Source organism: Otolemur garnettii, unplaced genomic scaffold (assembly GCF_000181295.1).
Source record: "Otolemur garnettii isolate 467f Iridium unplaced genomic scaffold, OtoGar3 scaffold00013, whole genome shotgun sequence".
In the NCBI taxonomy this organism is placed as follows: Eukaryota; Metazoa; Chordata; class Mammalia; order Primates; family Galagidae; genus Otolemur; species Otolemur garnettii.
The window spans coordinates 2,787,429-2,803,763 of NW_003852408.1; the positions used below are offsets into that span (position 1 = coordinate 2,787,429).

Below are 16,335 nucleotides of genomic sequence, written 5' to 3' on the forward strand. Positions count from 1 at the left end.
ATATATATATATATATACTGTAGCTCAGTGGAGAAAGAAAAATAAAACAGAATAAATGGTTATCCCTACCTCACGCCATACTAAGAAAATAAATTCCGAGAGATATTTTAATGTAAAATACACAATTTTCAAATGATTATAAAAACTATAGAATGATGTCTCTTCCACCTTAGGATAGGAAATATTTCTGAAATGACACGCAAAAAGCCCTCACCCTAAAGAAAGATGAGTACATTTGACTACATTAAACTCAGTAACTTCTGTTCGTTAAAGAGACCACAAAGAAAATGAGAAGACAGGCCATAAACTTGGGTAAGATGTTTACAGTCAAATGACAAAATGTAAACTTATATAAGCATATAAAGACTGCCTACAAATTAAAAAAACTGGGTGTTGTGGCAGGTGCCTGTAGTCCAGCTACTCAGGAGGCTGAGGCAAGAGAATTGCTTAAGCCCAAGAGTTTAAAGTTGCTATGAGCTGTGACGCCACGGCCCTCTACCAATGGTGACATAGTGAAACTCTGTCTCAAAAAACAAAAACAAAACAAAAAAACCCCAAAAACCAAAAAACCCAAAAAATCCCCAAAGCACCCAATAGAAAAATAGGCCAAAGACTGTGAATAGTCATTTTATGGAATGGAAAATTTGAGGGTTCAAAAAACATATAAAACTTGTCCCACTTTCTTAGTAATTCAGGAGATAAAATTAAAACCATAACAAAATACTATTTTACTCCCAATCTATTGGCAAAAAATCCTAAGGGTCATTAATATTAAGGGTTGGCAAAGATGTGGAATGAGTAGAATGCTTATGCAGTGCAGCTGGGAGTGTAAATCGAGTCAACGTCTGATAAAAAAACAGTCTGGTAGGATTCTGTGAATTGAATATTTGCGCACTGTGTGAGCCAGTGATTCCTCTTCTATGTGTATGCAACAGAGAAACCTTTTGAGAGGTGCACCAGAGCCTCATAAAATAAATATTCATGGAAGCCCTACAATTGTAAAAAATCCAAAGCAACCCAAATAGTCATTATTATTTTTTAACAGATAATTAAATTGTATATTCATAGAATGGACTAATGCACAGCAGTAAAAATGAATTAAATACTACTATAAGCTTCAACATGAACGAATCTTAGCAACATGAGATTTTGTAGGTGGGAAACACATTAGAGAGTACTGCGTGTATTTTGTCAGCACTTTTTTTTTTAAAACTTTTTGAGACAGAGTCTCACTCTTTGCCCTGGATAGAGTGCTGTGGTGTCATGGCTCACATCAACCTCAAACTCTTGGGCTCAAGTGATTCTTCTGCCTTAGCCTCTCCAGTAGCTGGGACTACAGGTGCCCAACATTAGGCCCAGCTAATTTTTCTATTTCTGGTAGAGACAGAATCTTACTTTGCTCAGCCTGGTCTCAAACTCCTAAGCTCAAGTGATTACCTACCTTGGCCTCCCAGAATGCTAGGATTACAGGCATGAGCCATGGCACCCAACCTACTAGCACTTATAGAATGTTCAAACCCAAATGTAACTGCATTAGGGGTTCTCAGATAACGTGGTACAATTTTAAAGCAGAGTAGAGAAACTCAGGATAGGATTTATCTGGACTGGCTAATTAATATAGCATAAAATTGGCTAATTTGTTGAAAACTGACATGTCTTTGGTCCTGTCAATAGGTGTGTGTCTTTGCACTAATTTGAGTGTTTTATGTCACTCACAGGACATTGAAGTACAGATGGAGGGCAGGGGCTGGGATGACAGGTGCCTTCTCTAAACAATCCCTAGCATGCCGGCCTTCCCCATGTCTAGCTAGATGCACATGTCTTCCCCTCTCATCAATCTGAGCTGGTTTTGTGACTTGCTTTGACTTAACAAAATGCAATGAAGTAATGTTCTGGTAATTCTGATTCCAGGCCTCAAAGGACTGGCAGGTTCTGATCCTTTTCTTCTGCAGATCAGTAGCCTGGTTGTAAGGACAGCCAGGCTAGATCCCTGATGATTATGTCATGTGGAGAGAGGCAGATTGAGAAGGCATCTCGGAAGCTATGGCTCTAGGATCCCAGCTGAGCACAGAGCAGGAGTCACTCCAGCAGGAGCTGCTCAGGCATCAAACGAACTCTGCCAATCCACAGAAGCAGAAAATATAACATATGCTGCGGTAGGCCACTATATTTTGGGGTGTTCTGTTATGCAACAACAAAGGAAGAAAAGCATTCAAATAATTTCAGTGGTATTGGCCGTCTCTGGTTTTTTAAGTTGGTTTTTAAGTTGGCTGGTGGGTTTCCAGATTATTTAGTCTCACAACTTATGTACTAATGACTTACATATTGCATTTTGTATATAATAAATGCTTCAATGATATAGAATATGTAGAAAGAAAAAAACCAAGACAACCGACCCTAACTTGACATGTAAAAATGTATCTCCCCAGTTTTGATTTGTATTTCTCTTTTGACATAATTAAACATCTCACGTAGGCATCCACCCACTTGCTTCTCACACTGCGAACTGCTTGTTCATGTTCCTTGCCCATTTTTCTGTTGGGCTGTTCATTTTTCATGATTTTTAAGAACTTTGTGTATTAAGGAAATAGACCTTTTTATGCCTTGTGTTTGAATAACATCTCCTTGTCATTTAAAAACCTTAGAATTTGTGGTAGATTTTGCTGTATATAAGCGGTATGTTTTCATAGTACAACTTATTCTTGGCGGGTATCATGCTCAGAAAGGTCTTTCCTCCTCCAGAGTTATCTTTTAAATCATTCTTCAAGTACTTTTATGGTTTCACTTCATTAATTCAGTGAATTTATAATTCATTTCATCATGATCTACCCAGAATTAATTTTGTCACAGGGAAGTAGAACCTAGATTGATGTTTCATCAAAATAGCTAGCCAGTTGTTCCATTAAAAATAACTCACTTTCCTAAGTGGAAATGCTGCTCTGATCATTAATATATTAAATTTCTGTGTAATTAAAGTTACCATCTGGGTCCTTCAGGTCGGTACCTCTCCTTTGCTATACTAAACTCCTTAATTATTGTAGTTTATAATGCTTACTTTCAGGAGTGTTGTTCTTGACCCTTTTGGAGATTTACCTGGCTATTCTCCATGTTTACTTTTCCCAAACAATTGTTTGTGTCAAGTTAAAAAGTAAATCTGGTTGGCAGTTTGTGATTGCATTGCATTTAGGTGAGTGAATGTTAAAAAAAAAAAAAATCAGTATCTCTTCAAGATTGCCTTTGGATCCAAAGAACAAGGTGTGTCTGCCCTAAGTCGAGTCTTTTATACCTCTCCCTGGGGACCAAGACTGAACAGCAACAAGCCTACAGGTACCTGTCCTGATCCCCAGGGCAAGGTACAGGCCTGCTTCTGGGACCCACTTAGCCAAGACTCTGGCCAGCTTTGCCACTGCTTCCAGACTTCTTTGGAGAATGTGACCCTGTGACTACCATGCTAAAACTCAGTGCAGATCCACCAAGAATGGTTACAAACTACTCAGATGTTGTGGAGAATACACACTGTCCTTGTGCCCAAGGACATGCAATCACGATGTCATCTGCCATGTAGAACTTAACAGTTTATGGGCACTTAACAGCAGGGTAACCTTGGGGTAGTTATTAAGTTCTTCTAGTCCCCTCCTTGCTCCTCACCTGCCTCAGTGGTCAGGAGGATGGGAGGACAAAATGAGGCAGACATCCTATACTCCATGGCTGAACCCCCAAATCAGCTCACCTCGAGAGCTTCCATCTCCCTGCCTGCTATCCCAGAGCACTCCAGTCCAGCTGGTACCCGAGCCTGCACTCACCTTCCCCTGCCCCATAAGACATGCTCACGTCAAAGTCAGAAGTAAAAGATTTTTATTGTTCTATAGACACTTCTGAAAAGAGATCTAATTGAGAAAATATACAAAGCATTTAAGAGTTTCATCTCCAGAGAGCACCTAAGTCTGAGTGGAGGAGGGGTCAGTGCCCCCCTCTTCAAGGCTTAGGACTGAGAACAGTTAGCATATCAAATCATCAGTAAAAACATGCAAAGTGAGAAGGAAAAGGAAAAACACTGCACTCCCCCCAAGCAGAGGGGGTAGAATTTCGGAACAGAGGCGGCAGGGTGTACCAGTACCAGGTGGCTCTCTCCCTCTCCTTCCATTTCATCTTTTAACACAGCTCCAAAGCTCAGAGCAAGTAAGAGCCCCACCTACTCAACAGAATTGCCAGCTCAACTCCACTCGCTGCTCCTCTGCGGCACTGGCCGCCTGGGCCTCCGTTGTGGGGACCCTGCTTGTGCTCCTGGGGCCAGGGCTGGGGCCCCAGCTCCTTGCTTCTTTGGTTCCATTCAGAGAAGGATTGTGCTTGACAGACTCTTCCCCACCCTCCAAAATCGCGGTCCCTGCTGGTGGGCTGAAGGCACTGACAGAGGAGTCCCAGGGAGACCCCAGGACGGCCACTTTCTCGTGTGCTTCCCTGGCACTCCCCCCATCCTCAGGCCAACCCCCAGGCCTAGGACAGGAACAGTGGAGGAAGTGTGTCGTGCAAGGAAAAAGCCTTTTGGGACTTTCTCCGCTGTGCGGGTATTTCTGAAGCCCCTCCTAACCCTCCCTCCCACCTTGCCAGGGCCATTACAGACCCAGCTCATCCATCCAGTCCTGTCCCCAGGCTGCCAGTACGGCTGTGGGCCTGGACCCCAGAGGACCCTATTTCCAGGTGGTGGGCACAGAAACCATCTTGGGGTGCCCCTTCCAACCCCACACTGGGAGGTCAGCAGAGGTGGGGGCTGCGAGAGGTCACAGCTCTGGTACAGGGAGTTGGCACGGCAGGAAAGGTGAGACATGTCACATCTACAGAAAGGTGTCCAAAGTACAAGCTAAGCAAGGGGAAGGAGGAGGGCCAGACAGTGGCCAGAAAGAAGAAAAAAGGAAGAGGGCAAGGGTGGGGTACGCGGGGAGGGCCTCACACCACCCCGCAGATGAGGGTCTCCACCACGAAGGTGTTCTCGAAGTGGCGGATGGCGTTGCAGTTCTTGGCCCCACGCTTGTTGATCCCTGAGAGGAGAAAGAAACATCCCAGTGAGGCCTGTGTTGGCTCTGAACTGGCTGGGCCATAAGACCCCCAGCCTCAAAGCCTGACTGAGAGGCGGCGGCCCAGCAAGTGACACCCAGATTTACCCAAAGCAGCACAGTGAAGTGGGGAGACCTCAGAGATATCTCCCTGCTGTGTGACCTCAGGGGTGTTAGTTAACTTCTCTGTGGCCCAGTTTCCTCATCTTTAAAAGGGGCAGCATGAATGAGGAGGATGCTGAGTGACAGTAACTTATACTCTTGGAAGGACACAGAGAGTGTAAAGCAGCGCCCAGCACACAGTAAGTGCTCTACTAACACTAGGTGCTACTACTGCTGCCAGACAAGCGCTGACAGCTGGGCTAGGCACTGCCAGAGCACGGCGGGGGTCTGGAGCCCAGGGCAGCCACGGCGGGTGGGGGTGGGAGACAGTCTTAGCTGGCCACTCACGCCTCCGGGTAGTCCGGCGCCGCAGCCGGTAGGTGTCCTTCCCGTTGCACAGGTGGTAGATGAAGGAGCCCAGGGCCTCCTTGTCACTGACATGCTCCGTGACCACCATCTCCTCTTGGATGATGTATGTCTGTGGCAGGTAGGTGCCTCTCTGCAAAGGGAGCAGCCATAGCACCAGGTCAGCCTCTGGGGCTCTGCTCTAACCCCTCACTTGCAATACCTACCCACAGATGCCCCCTTTTTCATTCACAGACTCCTCAGCCGGCCCTTCTGATGTCCCTGGCCGCCTCCAGTTTGTGCCCAATGCTTGTGACTACAGTGCTAGGAGTTACATATGATACACGCATAACTCAGGACACGGCCTTGATTGTGAATGAAGCTGGTCCTGGGGCTCTCCAAAGTGGGGAGAAGGAAGGGAGAGATGCCAACTTTGGGGACATGGAAGCTGGGAATAGCACAGGCAAGACCCATCTAGGTGCAGGGCCCTTCTGCCAGCAGTGTCCCTGCCTCCCTGAAGCCTGGTGCAGCAACCTCCGCACCCCAGGCACAGCTGCCACAGGGAGGGACAAAATACTGTGCAGCTATCCCTTCTACCATCACCTTCACGTTCATGAGCAGCTCCCAGAAGTTGCGTGGGGGCAGCACGATGGTGGTATTGAGCTCGATGACGTAGCATTTGTCCAGGGAGATGTCATGGTAGGCAGTTAGTCCCTGAGGAGGACAAAGGGATCATGTCAGCCTTCCCTAGGCCCTGGACCTTCAGAAGCAGGTACCCCAGATTCCTGAACACCTGGGTGGATGTTCCCTTTCCTGCTCCTCTCCTAGCCTGCTTGTAGGGCGTGCCACATAACAGACGGAAACACCAACTTCTTATTCAATGCCACTCTGTTACAAAGCCCTTTCTTGTGGGTTTACAGAGCTGAGGTTTGGGGAACATGGTGATGCCCCAACTGTGCACTTTGTCCAAAGGTCCAAGCCATCCCTGGGGATAGCCTGGCCCTCAACAAGAGATGCTCTATCCCAGGCCTTCTGTGGGTTTCTGCTGTGAGGACATCCAGGATGCAGAAAGAACTGATACTTATAACCCCCTATGAACTTTTGGGAAATGTATGAGGGGCAGAGATAGCTGGAAGCCTGTGTCTCACTGGCCTCAAAACAGTTGCTGGGAACAGAAGTGTAAGGGGTGGCTACCTATGGGTTGGGGTTGGTTACTGATGGGGAAGGGTATAAGGGAACCTTCCAGAGTTCCAGCAAAGTTCCAGATCGTGATCTGGCTGGTGCTAGATACTCTGCAGAAATCTACTAGACAGTATGCTCAGTGCACCTGATGGTGGGTGTGCTACACCTCAATAAATGTCAACAGAATCGAGGAACATGTGCCCCACCATGACGGGCAGAGTCCACAGCTGGCAAGTGGCCAAGGGGAAAACCAGCCAGTTCACACCTGCTGAGAACTGTGCCACCTATATGACAAGTCCCTGGGTGAAGCCAACTCTGGACACCTCTATACAATTTAGGTTATGCAGCACGTATCCCAAGGATGCCCCTTGCCCTGGGTCCGAGGCCCCTCCCAGACCAGCCCCAGCCCTCGGCTCACCCGCTGGAAGTCGTGGATGATGTCTGCAGGGTCACCACCGCCAAACTGGGGCACAGGGACATTGATGCGCTCATAGTTCTCTTCGAGGTAGATTTTCACATCCTCTTCCAGTTCCATCTGAGCCCGGACTTGGGAGGACAGGGAGTCCTCATAGAGCACACCACAGCGGAAGAAGTTATCGCGGGCCAGCTGAGCAAAGCAGGAGGGAGAGAGAGGAGACACACACAGACAGACCCATCAGGCAGTGCGCTCAGCACTGCCACCTTCCCACTCACTTACTTCATGCCCCGAGGCCTGGGGAAGCAGAAGGGTGGGGACTATGAGATCCACTTCACAGATGGAGAAACTGATAAATTTGGGGTGTCTGGTCAAAGCCTGGGGCTGACTACAGTGAGCTGAGCCTTGGACAAGGTACGATACACTCTCATAAATAGAAGGGTGGGCTGGACTTGTGCCTGCCATCTTGGCCTACAGAACTTGAAAAGCACAAGTAGGGCAGGTAGCTGGAGGCAGCACCATGAGATTCTGGTATCACCACCACAGCCATCTCCATGCCCAGCCTGAGACACCTTGACAGTGTTCACTGTCCTCATGTGTTGGGCCAGCCTAATCACTCTCCAGTAGGTACACTCTGCCCATTCTCACACCCCGAGGGGCCCCTGTGGATCTGTGCTTGGGACAGGCTGGGCTGTGATCCGCACAACCTCCCTCCTGTTTAGCGTGAGCTCTCCTGAGAGAATGCTCCAGAGGGCTGCCCAGGGATAAGGGCCCAAGAGAGGCCAGCTGCAAGGCTGGTACCTACTGTGGCAGCATAGTGTCCCAGGACACAGACCCAGAGGCTGCTCTGAGGTACTCATGTGCCCAGGAACTTGGGTAAGGTGAGCAATCCCAGGAGGGCAGGTGTCAGGGCTGGGAAGAGACCCAGAGGTGCCAGAGTGGATATGAGGGAGGGAGGGCCAGGCAGCAGGCCTGGGCCAGGGTCTACACAGGAAAGTGAGTGAGCAAGACTTGAACAAGTGGGAAGCTGACCACAGCTGGGGGTGGGAGATAATCAGGGTGATGCTGAATAAAAGGGGAGGCCAGCAGGCATGGGAGTGAGGGTTTCAAGGGGAAAGCTCCAAGGAATACAAACTCTTCAGCAATTTCCATCATGGAAAAGCTGAGCGACAAGAAAGTTTAATACTTAGGGGTGGAGATCACTTGGGTCATAAATGACGGAAAGTCCCAAACTTTTTATCACTCTGAGATTGCATTTGTCCCTTTGAGCTACTTATAGTTTATTTACCTTTGGTTCCAAGAACTTGGTGACACTCTCCCTCCCATGTCTGGGTTGGCCCAGCTTTGTGTCCAGACACCCAGAGTTTTGACCCTTGGGAGAAGTTAAGACTTTTTCAAGTCCACCCTCCTGCTCCTTCAAAGAGGCAGTTGAGATTATCTACTCATCTCTTCACCTTTCTTGTTTGGTAAACCAAGTGTCCCTACATGGGTGGAATTAGGTCAGCCTTAACATATGATCTGTAGGCACAGGGTCCAAGGTCTGGAGGGGATCACAGAGTTCCAATTTCTGGTCTAATTCCTCAGGGTAACACTGTGGGAGGGACCCTAGGGCTGTCACCTGGATCCATGCAAGGCTACCCTGCAGAAGGGGCTGAGGGTTGGGCTGGCCTGGGCCCAAAGAGGCCCCAGGCAGAAGAGAGGGTGTTGGTCTCCTGAACTTTTTTGAGTACTCACTTCTGCCTGAGGGCACATCCAGGGCTTCCCGATAACACCATCCACTGCAAAATACATACACTTCCCTCTGCTCCTCACTAAATGCTACCCTTTTCTGAGGCCCCTGCCCGGCCCCTTACCTGAGCCAGGAAGAAGTATCTGTAGATGTAGACCGAGGCGAACACAAGGCCCATGAGCAGCACGACCATGCCCATCGACAGGTAGCACACACCGCCCACCGAGCCCCCCTTCTTGGAGCGGTGGCAGGGGGGCTGCTCCTCCTGTGTGTGGGCAAAGGCAGGGGATCAGTTGGGGCCCCAGAGGGCAGGGAAGGAAGGAGACACCCTGGAAGGGGAGGGGGCCCTCACTAGTGTCTCCTGGTCTCCTCCCAGCTAAAGAGAAACAGAGACCCACCTTGAAGCCACCTAACGGGATCCACTGGGGTTAAGCAGGTGCATTCTGAATTATCTGCACTCTCAGTCTCTTTCATTATTCCACTGTATGTTCTTTCAAACATGGGTGGGAGTGACAGATCCACTCTAAAGCTGGGTACATGGGACAGATGGGGCAGTGGGAGGTGCAGGGAGTCCATGGAGGCTGCAAGAGGGCATGGGTGGCTGTCCCTTGCCAGACAGCCCTGGGCCTGCGATCCACAAGGGCCCCACACAGGCCCTGGCCAGCAGTGTCAAGCAGGCTGTCAAGAGTGGAGTGTACAGGGTGAAGTCTAGAAGCTTCCACAAGCCAGGGAGCTCCTGCCAAGAAGAAAACGTGGCGGTTAGGGAGGCCAGGTTAGGCCAGGCCAGGCTACTCCTGGGAAAAACCTGCTCTGGGTGCCAGACTTGGGCTCAGGACCTTAGCAACAGGGCTGCCAACAAGCCAGGCAGACAGCTCCAGGCCATGTTGGCAGATGAAGTTGTTGAGGTATAAAACTCAATAAAATGGCTTTACCTGGAGCTCCAGCCCAAAAGCCAGCAGGGGCCCTGTCACCTGTCTGTCCTTGCCTCCCCCAGGCCCTCATTCACCCTTGGAGATGCTGCAAAAGCCAGAGGCCTATCTCTGCCTACAGTGTCCACAACCTCTCCATGGTGCCAGATATGGCCAGGTGAAGTGAGAGGTCAGTCCCCGTGGACCACTCCTTGACTGCAAGAAGCTGAGGCAGTATAGGGGCAGCAGGGGTCTAGCCCAGGAGCCTGGAGCATCTCTGACTTTGCCACTAACTGCCTGTATACTCCTCTGAGCCTTAGTTTTCTTATCTCTAAAATGAAGACAGACTAAGTGACCTGCCCATTTTTCCCTAGCCAGCCATTCTCAGGTTGTGGCATGCTTCCTTTCTCCCTTCAGGGGGTGTTGGGGGGGGGGCAGAGTTTGCCTCTAAGTTACCCTGATGCCTCTGTGTTTGGCACTGTTCCCATACCCCAGCCCCAGGGAAAGGACAGATTAGGTCTGAAGGAAGATCCTCCCCTGGCTGGGCACACTCATGGCAGACCAGCTGGCCCCAGCATATGCACCATGGGATGTCCCCCTGCACTTAAGTCAGACCTGCAGGGAGCCCAGCTGGCAGGTGTGGGAGGTCAAACCATTGCCCTCACTGCCAGGTCTATCTGTAGGCCTAGAGCCTCTCCCCACCTTGGTCCTGTGATCATGGGGACCATGCACTTGGCTGGCAGCTCCTCAGCACTTGGAGACACTAAGACCATCAGGTAGTGGCACACACAGCTGGGGCCACAGAGGCCTCAGGGCCAGCTGATGGCCAGAGGGACTGCATGACTTTGACTTTCCAATGTACTTCCAGGAGCAGCTTGGCAGTGATACCACAACCAAGGTCCGCCAGCATCTCACAGGGAATGAGCCACCCTGGGACTCCTGCAAATGAGACAGCCAGGGAAAGCGGTGGCCCTTCTGACCTTCCAGTGATCATGGGAGGATGGTAAGGAAAGGTGGCTTACCCCCAGACAGGCCAAGCTGCCCTCACCAGCCAGGAACCCTGCCCTTGGGACATAACATACACCAGGGCCCTGACAGTTTAGGGCTCAAGGGGGCTGCTCACTGGCCCCCCACAGGCACACTGCAACCTCCCTCCTCAGGTCTCCCATAAAATGTGAACAGATGCTCCAGGACAGGGGTTTTGCTGGGATTAAAAGAGACAAAGAAGCTGAAAGCCCTTTGTAAAGGATAAAGTGTTAGATAAAAATAGCAGATCTTTATCAGCCAAGCCTTTCCTTTTTAGGGCTAACACGCTGGCCAGCTGTTGAGCCTGCACTGTGGCCATGCTTTTGCTCCTGCATGCTGAAAACCACAAAGAAACTAGCTTATAAGAACTGCTAAAAAACAGAAAGAGTCAATCCACCACATGGAAGAGCCCAAGGGCCTGCTCCACAAATCAAATTCACTGACAAGGTGAGGCCTGCTAGTTTATGGCAGCCTTCCCACTGGGCTGCAGGGTCAGATGTCTCCCTATACTGGGGGAGGGCCCAGGCAGAGGTCCCACAGAGGGCAGAAGGGAGAGGAAATCAGAGAGGATGGGAGGGAGGAGGCGGAATTCAGTGGTCACACTGAATGGCAGCGGTGGCCAGGTATGCCTGAGAAGAGCAGGAGCCCTGGCCAGGGACCCCACTGTGAATTCTGGGGTTCCCCATCTTTACCTCTACTGGTAGTGGACACTCTCTCTTATGGTCCAGGCTGACAATGGCTCTCTCACTTACCCCTACTGCCACCCCCTAGCACACACCCAGGGCTCAGCCACTCTTGCCACTCACCCAAAACCCTTCTGGCCTGTGGGGCCAAACTCCAGAAGCCTCACAAATAAGCAGCAGGACTGGGAGGTAAGGCAGGTACAGAGGCTGCTGGGAGGAGACCAGAGGCACTCCTGCTTAGAGACAAAGGCACTTCTGACCTAAAGCCCCACATGGGGTAAGGGGGTGGCTGAGTCTTGCCTTTGCTTACTGGGTCCAACACCACACAATCAAGGCAAGGCTTAAACTCCAGAGTCCTGGAAGCATCCCTGGCCAAGTGGATTCCCCACCCCAACTGCTTCACCTGTCACGCCAGAGACTCAGAAAAATGCTGTTCTTCATCCAGTAGTTACTAACAGCCAGGCAGTTGGGGGATGAGGGGGTCCTATTTAGAAAGCAGAAAAATATTGCATGTTTCCAAGGCAACAGGGTCCTTTGAGTAAAGTGCCTCCTTGTGCATTGGTGTGAGGCATGTGAGTGAGCCAGGCATCCAGGGGCCCAGGGGCCCAGGGGCCCGGGCCCCTGCCTACCGCCCCTGAGGCCTGCAGTGGTGCTCATTAAATGATTTAGCAAAGCCAGGGCCAAAATGGTCAGGGGAAACCAGCCAACTGCAGCATTAACTCGGCAGACCCTCATGGCTGAGGGGACAGCTCCCCAGCTCCCCTCCCTTGGTAACAGTTCCAAAAGGATTGCCAGGGGATTAAGTATGATTGTGGACTGCAGGCTGCTTGGAGGGTGCCCACAGCACTCCCTACAGGCCCAGGCAGAAGGCTGGGGGTGTGGGGGTCTCCCTTCCCTTCCCCACATCACTCCCGCTCCCCAGCAGCCTCCTTCCTAGGCCCCAGAGTGGCCCTACGTGGGTGTGTGTAAAACAGGCATACAGCCTAGCTAAGGGTGAGAGTAGACAAATGCCCACTGTCCACCTATGCCCAGAGCCCAGTGTGCAGAAATCATCTGGGCACAAGTCAATAGGGTCAAGGGACCCCCCACTGCCCTGTCCTCCCATCCAGATTGCGTATGGGCAGCATCTGTGCAGATGCTTGTAGCCAGTTAATTCTCTTTTCTCTCCATCCTCACAGTCAAGGCATTTCCAGAGAACAAAGGCTCAGGCAGGGCGAGAGGCTTACTGAGAGAAGTCTCAACGAGGGAGGGAACTTGGAGAGGCTGCAGGGTGGGGATAAAGGGGTAGCAGGGCTGTGCTTCTGTGATTTTACCATAAACAATTTTTTCTCAGAGAGAAACTCATCCTTGCTGGCAGTCTGCTGACACCACAGCCTTGAAACATGCAAGGACGGTGCAGAGAAGAGAATAGAAAAGAGGGAGTGAAGAGGGAAAGCCACCATGATGCCTGCTCAGACAGAAGACCTCTGTGCAGGCCAGGAGTGGATGGCAGCCCTTGAAAATCCCCACTGCACCACTGAGCAGGCTGGCTTCTTAAGGTCCTGTGGCCTAGTGCTCCTAGCCAATGGGCACGGGGCATTGGCTGGGGACCCTCCTTCAACACTCAAGCCTCCAGGAGACCCAGCTCCTTCTGCCGATGGCCCAAGGCCAGGACACACACGGAAAGTGAAATCTGAGCCCCAGGTATGCGGGTTGGGGGAGGGGAGCAACATAGTCATTAATCAAAGGCAAATGTCGAGGAGAAAATTACAGAGGTAAGAAGATGACTGTATTTAACCTGTTTCTCTTCTCCTGCAGCCCCTAGCCCATGAGTCTGTACATGTCTACACCTGCGCATACATGTGTGTATGCATACATGCAGGCATGGGGTTGGGGTGGTGGTGTGGGGAGGCAGCGCCCAAGGAGCAGAAAGGGCTTCAATGGGCCTCCACAGGAGAAGAGGGGTACAGCCAGAGCTGGGTTGGGTGGGGGAGTGTTTCATGCCCAGCCCACTTCCCAAGCTGGCTGGCCAGGCACCAGCCCCCATGGGTGCAGGCTTTTTACCGCAGAGTCAAAGCACCACATGGAGGCTGGGCAGCTGCAGGCTCAGCTGGGTCCCCCTCCCCCAGCCCCTCGCCACTTCCTTCCAGCCTCAGGTCTGGGGACAAAATCCTCCTTGTGTTTCAGTTTCTTCTCAGAGGCATGGGGAGTCCAGGCTGCCCCAGCCCTGGGCCTGGATGCAGGTTGCAGGTCAACTGCTGCCCCAGAGCACTCACACACTCCTCTGGGCATCAACTGCTCCTTCCAGGGGTCATTGCTTCAATCATGTTTTGAGTCCAGTTGAGGCACCAAGGAGGCTTGTGGGGTAACTCCGAGACAAAAGGACTAATAAGCTTTCCTGTGGGTCCCCATTAGTACTCAAGCCCCTCCTGGAGAAAGCAGCTCTCTGGGCCTCCCCCCTGCCCTCAGGAAGGCTGAATCCCCAGGGGTCTGAGGGTGGGATGTGTCCACTAGCCAGGTAGGGTACCAGGAGGCTCTCAGAAGTCATACTATCTTCCAAGGCTCCAAATCTAGCAGGCGACAGGCAGAAAATGTGCATTGTCTTCGCATCACCTCAGGGCCACAGGCAGCTCTGAGTTTCCCAGCACCCCATAAAGGTGTATGGATTTTAATTCTTCCTCTTGGTGGTGCCCTTGCCAATTAGCCCAACTAACAGTGCTTAGGGGAGGAGGCACTCCACAGGCTCAAGGCCATTACAAATAGCACGCAGGAAGATGTTGATATTTCCATTCATGCTGGGTGAGGGGGAACAGAAGACGCTCACTTTGAGCCTGATTAAAAGCCAGAAGCTGGACGTCAGTAACTCACAAGGGTGATGCTGGGCCCCACCACCCTGCCCAATGCCATCTGCAGCCTGCCAGAGATGTGCTGCTCCTGCAAAATTTGGTGGATCTTCTGATGGAGTCAGAATGACATCCTTCCATTGTCTGGCCTGGTCCTCCCTCCTTCCCAAATCTCTCTGGGGAGAAACAGCTAGAAGAAATGAGCAAGAATGGGCCTCCCACCCTCATCCCTGCCTCCTCCCCAGGCCCACTGGAGGCAGCTTCCCTTTGGTAAATTGAAGGCTTGAAGAATCACTTGCAAACTTTTAAAGCTGTAGATCACCTTCTTCAAATATCCAAGGCTGGCCCCCCTCCACCTAAGCTTCAGGTGAAGGTGAAACTAATCTGGTGGTGGTGCACACCAACCCTTCAAACTGGCCTGGTTGGTGGCTTCAGTGACCGCCACACAAGGGTAGGGGAACTGCCCAGGCTCCTGGCATTCTTCACCCAGGGTCTCAGCTCAGGCTGACACTCTTTTCTGAGGCCCCTCTTCCAGGGCCCAGGTCATCCTCTGTAGCTCCCTTAATTCCCATGGCAAGACTGAATCTGAGCCAAAGAACTTGGCGAGGGCACAGAACCTTGCAGCTGGAGACGGAGGTAGTGGACAAAGACTTTCTGAATCCTGCCACTATGGAGGGGGAGGCATTGGTGATACCCAAGGCCGCCAGGGGCCGTGCCCGCGCACCACTCTCCCTCACCTCCTCTCCCTGCCCGCCATGCGTCCTGTCCCTACGGGTTCTTCCCCGACACGCTCCACGCAGCTCATAAGGTTTTCCACGGCGGAAATGCCTCGTCTCCCCCAGGCCATAGGAGGAGGAAGTCGGAGGGGGCGGGGCGCGCAGAGCCCGGAGAGACTCGGGATGCGGAGGGCACAGGGGCAGTGGAGAGCTTTCTCGGCGGCGTGGGGAGGGGGGCAGCCTGGCGGGAGGGAGGAGAGGGAGTAGGGAGGCCCAGAAGGCAGGGCGAGGGGTGGGATGAGGACGCCAGCCGGTAGGGAATAATTTCCATTTCATCACTTTCTGGTCCGCCAATTCCAGAGCAGACCAATAGCACATCCTTCACCCCCCCACCCCGCAGTCCTCCATTTGGGACAAAATCAATGCCCCCTCCTCCTTTGTTGGCACCAGACACCCCCTCCCCAAATTTCCCAGCCAATCAGGCTCCGCCGCCCTACTTAAGGAAAACTACGTCTAAGCCTCCTCCCATCCCCCACCTCACGGCTTTTCCCCCTTGATTGGAACCAGACGCATACCGCCCCCCCCCCAAATTCCCTGAACTTCTACGTACCAGGCCCTCCCGACCCCATTTTGGAGCCAGGCGCCCAGGGTCCCCTCCACTTCTGGAAGGGGCACTTGAACACTTCCCCACCTGAGGACCAGCGATGCACCCCCTCCCACTCGGACTTCTGCTTTCGGCTGCCAGTTTAGGACAGGACCCAAGCCCCCTCCCCACTTTGGGGTGGATGACCCATTGGGGACCTCCCAACCCGGTTCCGCTCAAGGCTCCCTAATGCGCCTGGGGCAGTCCCTGGGGCCGGAGGAGCGTGCCTCGGTGCCTCGCCCCCCACCCCTCTCACCCTAGCCGGCGTCAGCAGGATCTCTGCGGCCGGGGCCGCAGCCGACGCCGAAGCCTTATCGGCCTTGTCGGCCTTGATGCCGGCCACGGCGGGCTGGAAACTGATCTTCACCATGACTGCGCCGGCCCGCGCGTCAGCCCAGCAGCTCCTGCCCGTACAGCCTCCGCGGGTGCAGACTGTGCAGCCGCCGCTCCGAGCGCTGCAGGCACCGGAAGTTTGGACCCCGCTGGCGTCCCTCTCTCTAACCCCACCCCCAGCCCTGCCCGCCCCCGCCCCCGCCCCCCGCGGGAGGGCCTCGGCGCCCGCCGCGCCTGCGCCCCCCTCCCGCCCGCGGGGCCGCACTGACCCCTGGCGGGCGCGCAGCTGCAGACCTGTGGAGGGTCGGGTTCCCTCGGTCGCTCGCTGTCTTACTCATTCGCTCACTCATTCATTCAGTCGACACGCACGGACTCGGTTC

The 16,335-nt window shown here is 52.5% G+C and overlaps 1 protein-coding gene across 1 annotated transcript; it reads right to left on the reverse strand.

Annotated features, from left to right (window-relative positions):
- Window positions 1–4,556: 4,556 nt before the first annotated feature.
- ITM2C (integral membrane protein 2C) lies at window positions 4,557–16,126 on the reverse strand. Its single transcript, XM_012802201.2, has 6 exons — window positions 15,879–16,126; window positions 8,949–9,089; window positions 7,099–7,287; window positions 6,102–6,212; window positions 5,502–5,652; window positions 4,557–5,036 (listed from the first exon to the last, which is right to left on the reverse strand). Exons 1-6 carry the CDS (start codon window positions 15,990–15,992, stop codon window positions 4,945–4,947), a joined length of 798 nt encoding a protein of 265 aa, XP_012657655.1. The 5' UTR covers window positions 15,993–16,126; the 3' UTR covers window positions 4,557–4,944.
- Between the last annotated feature and the right edge of the window lie 209 nt (window positions 16,127–16,335).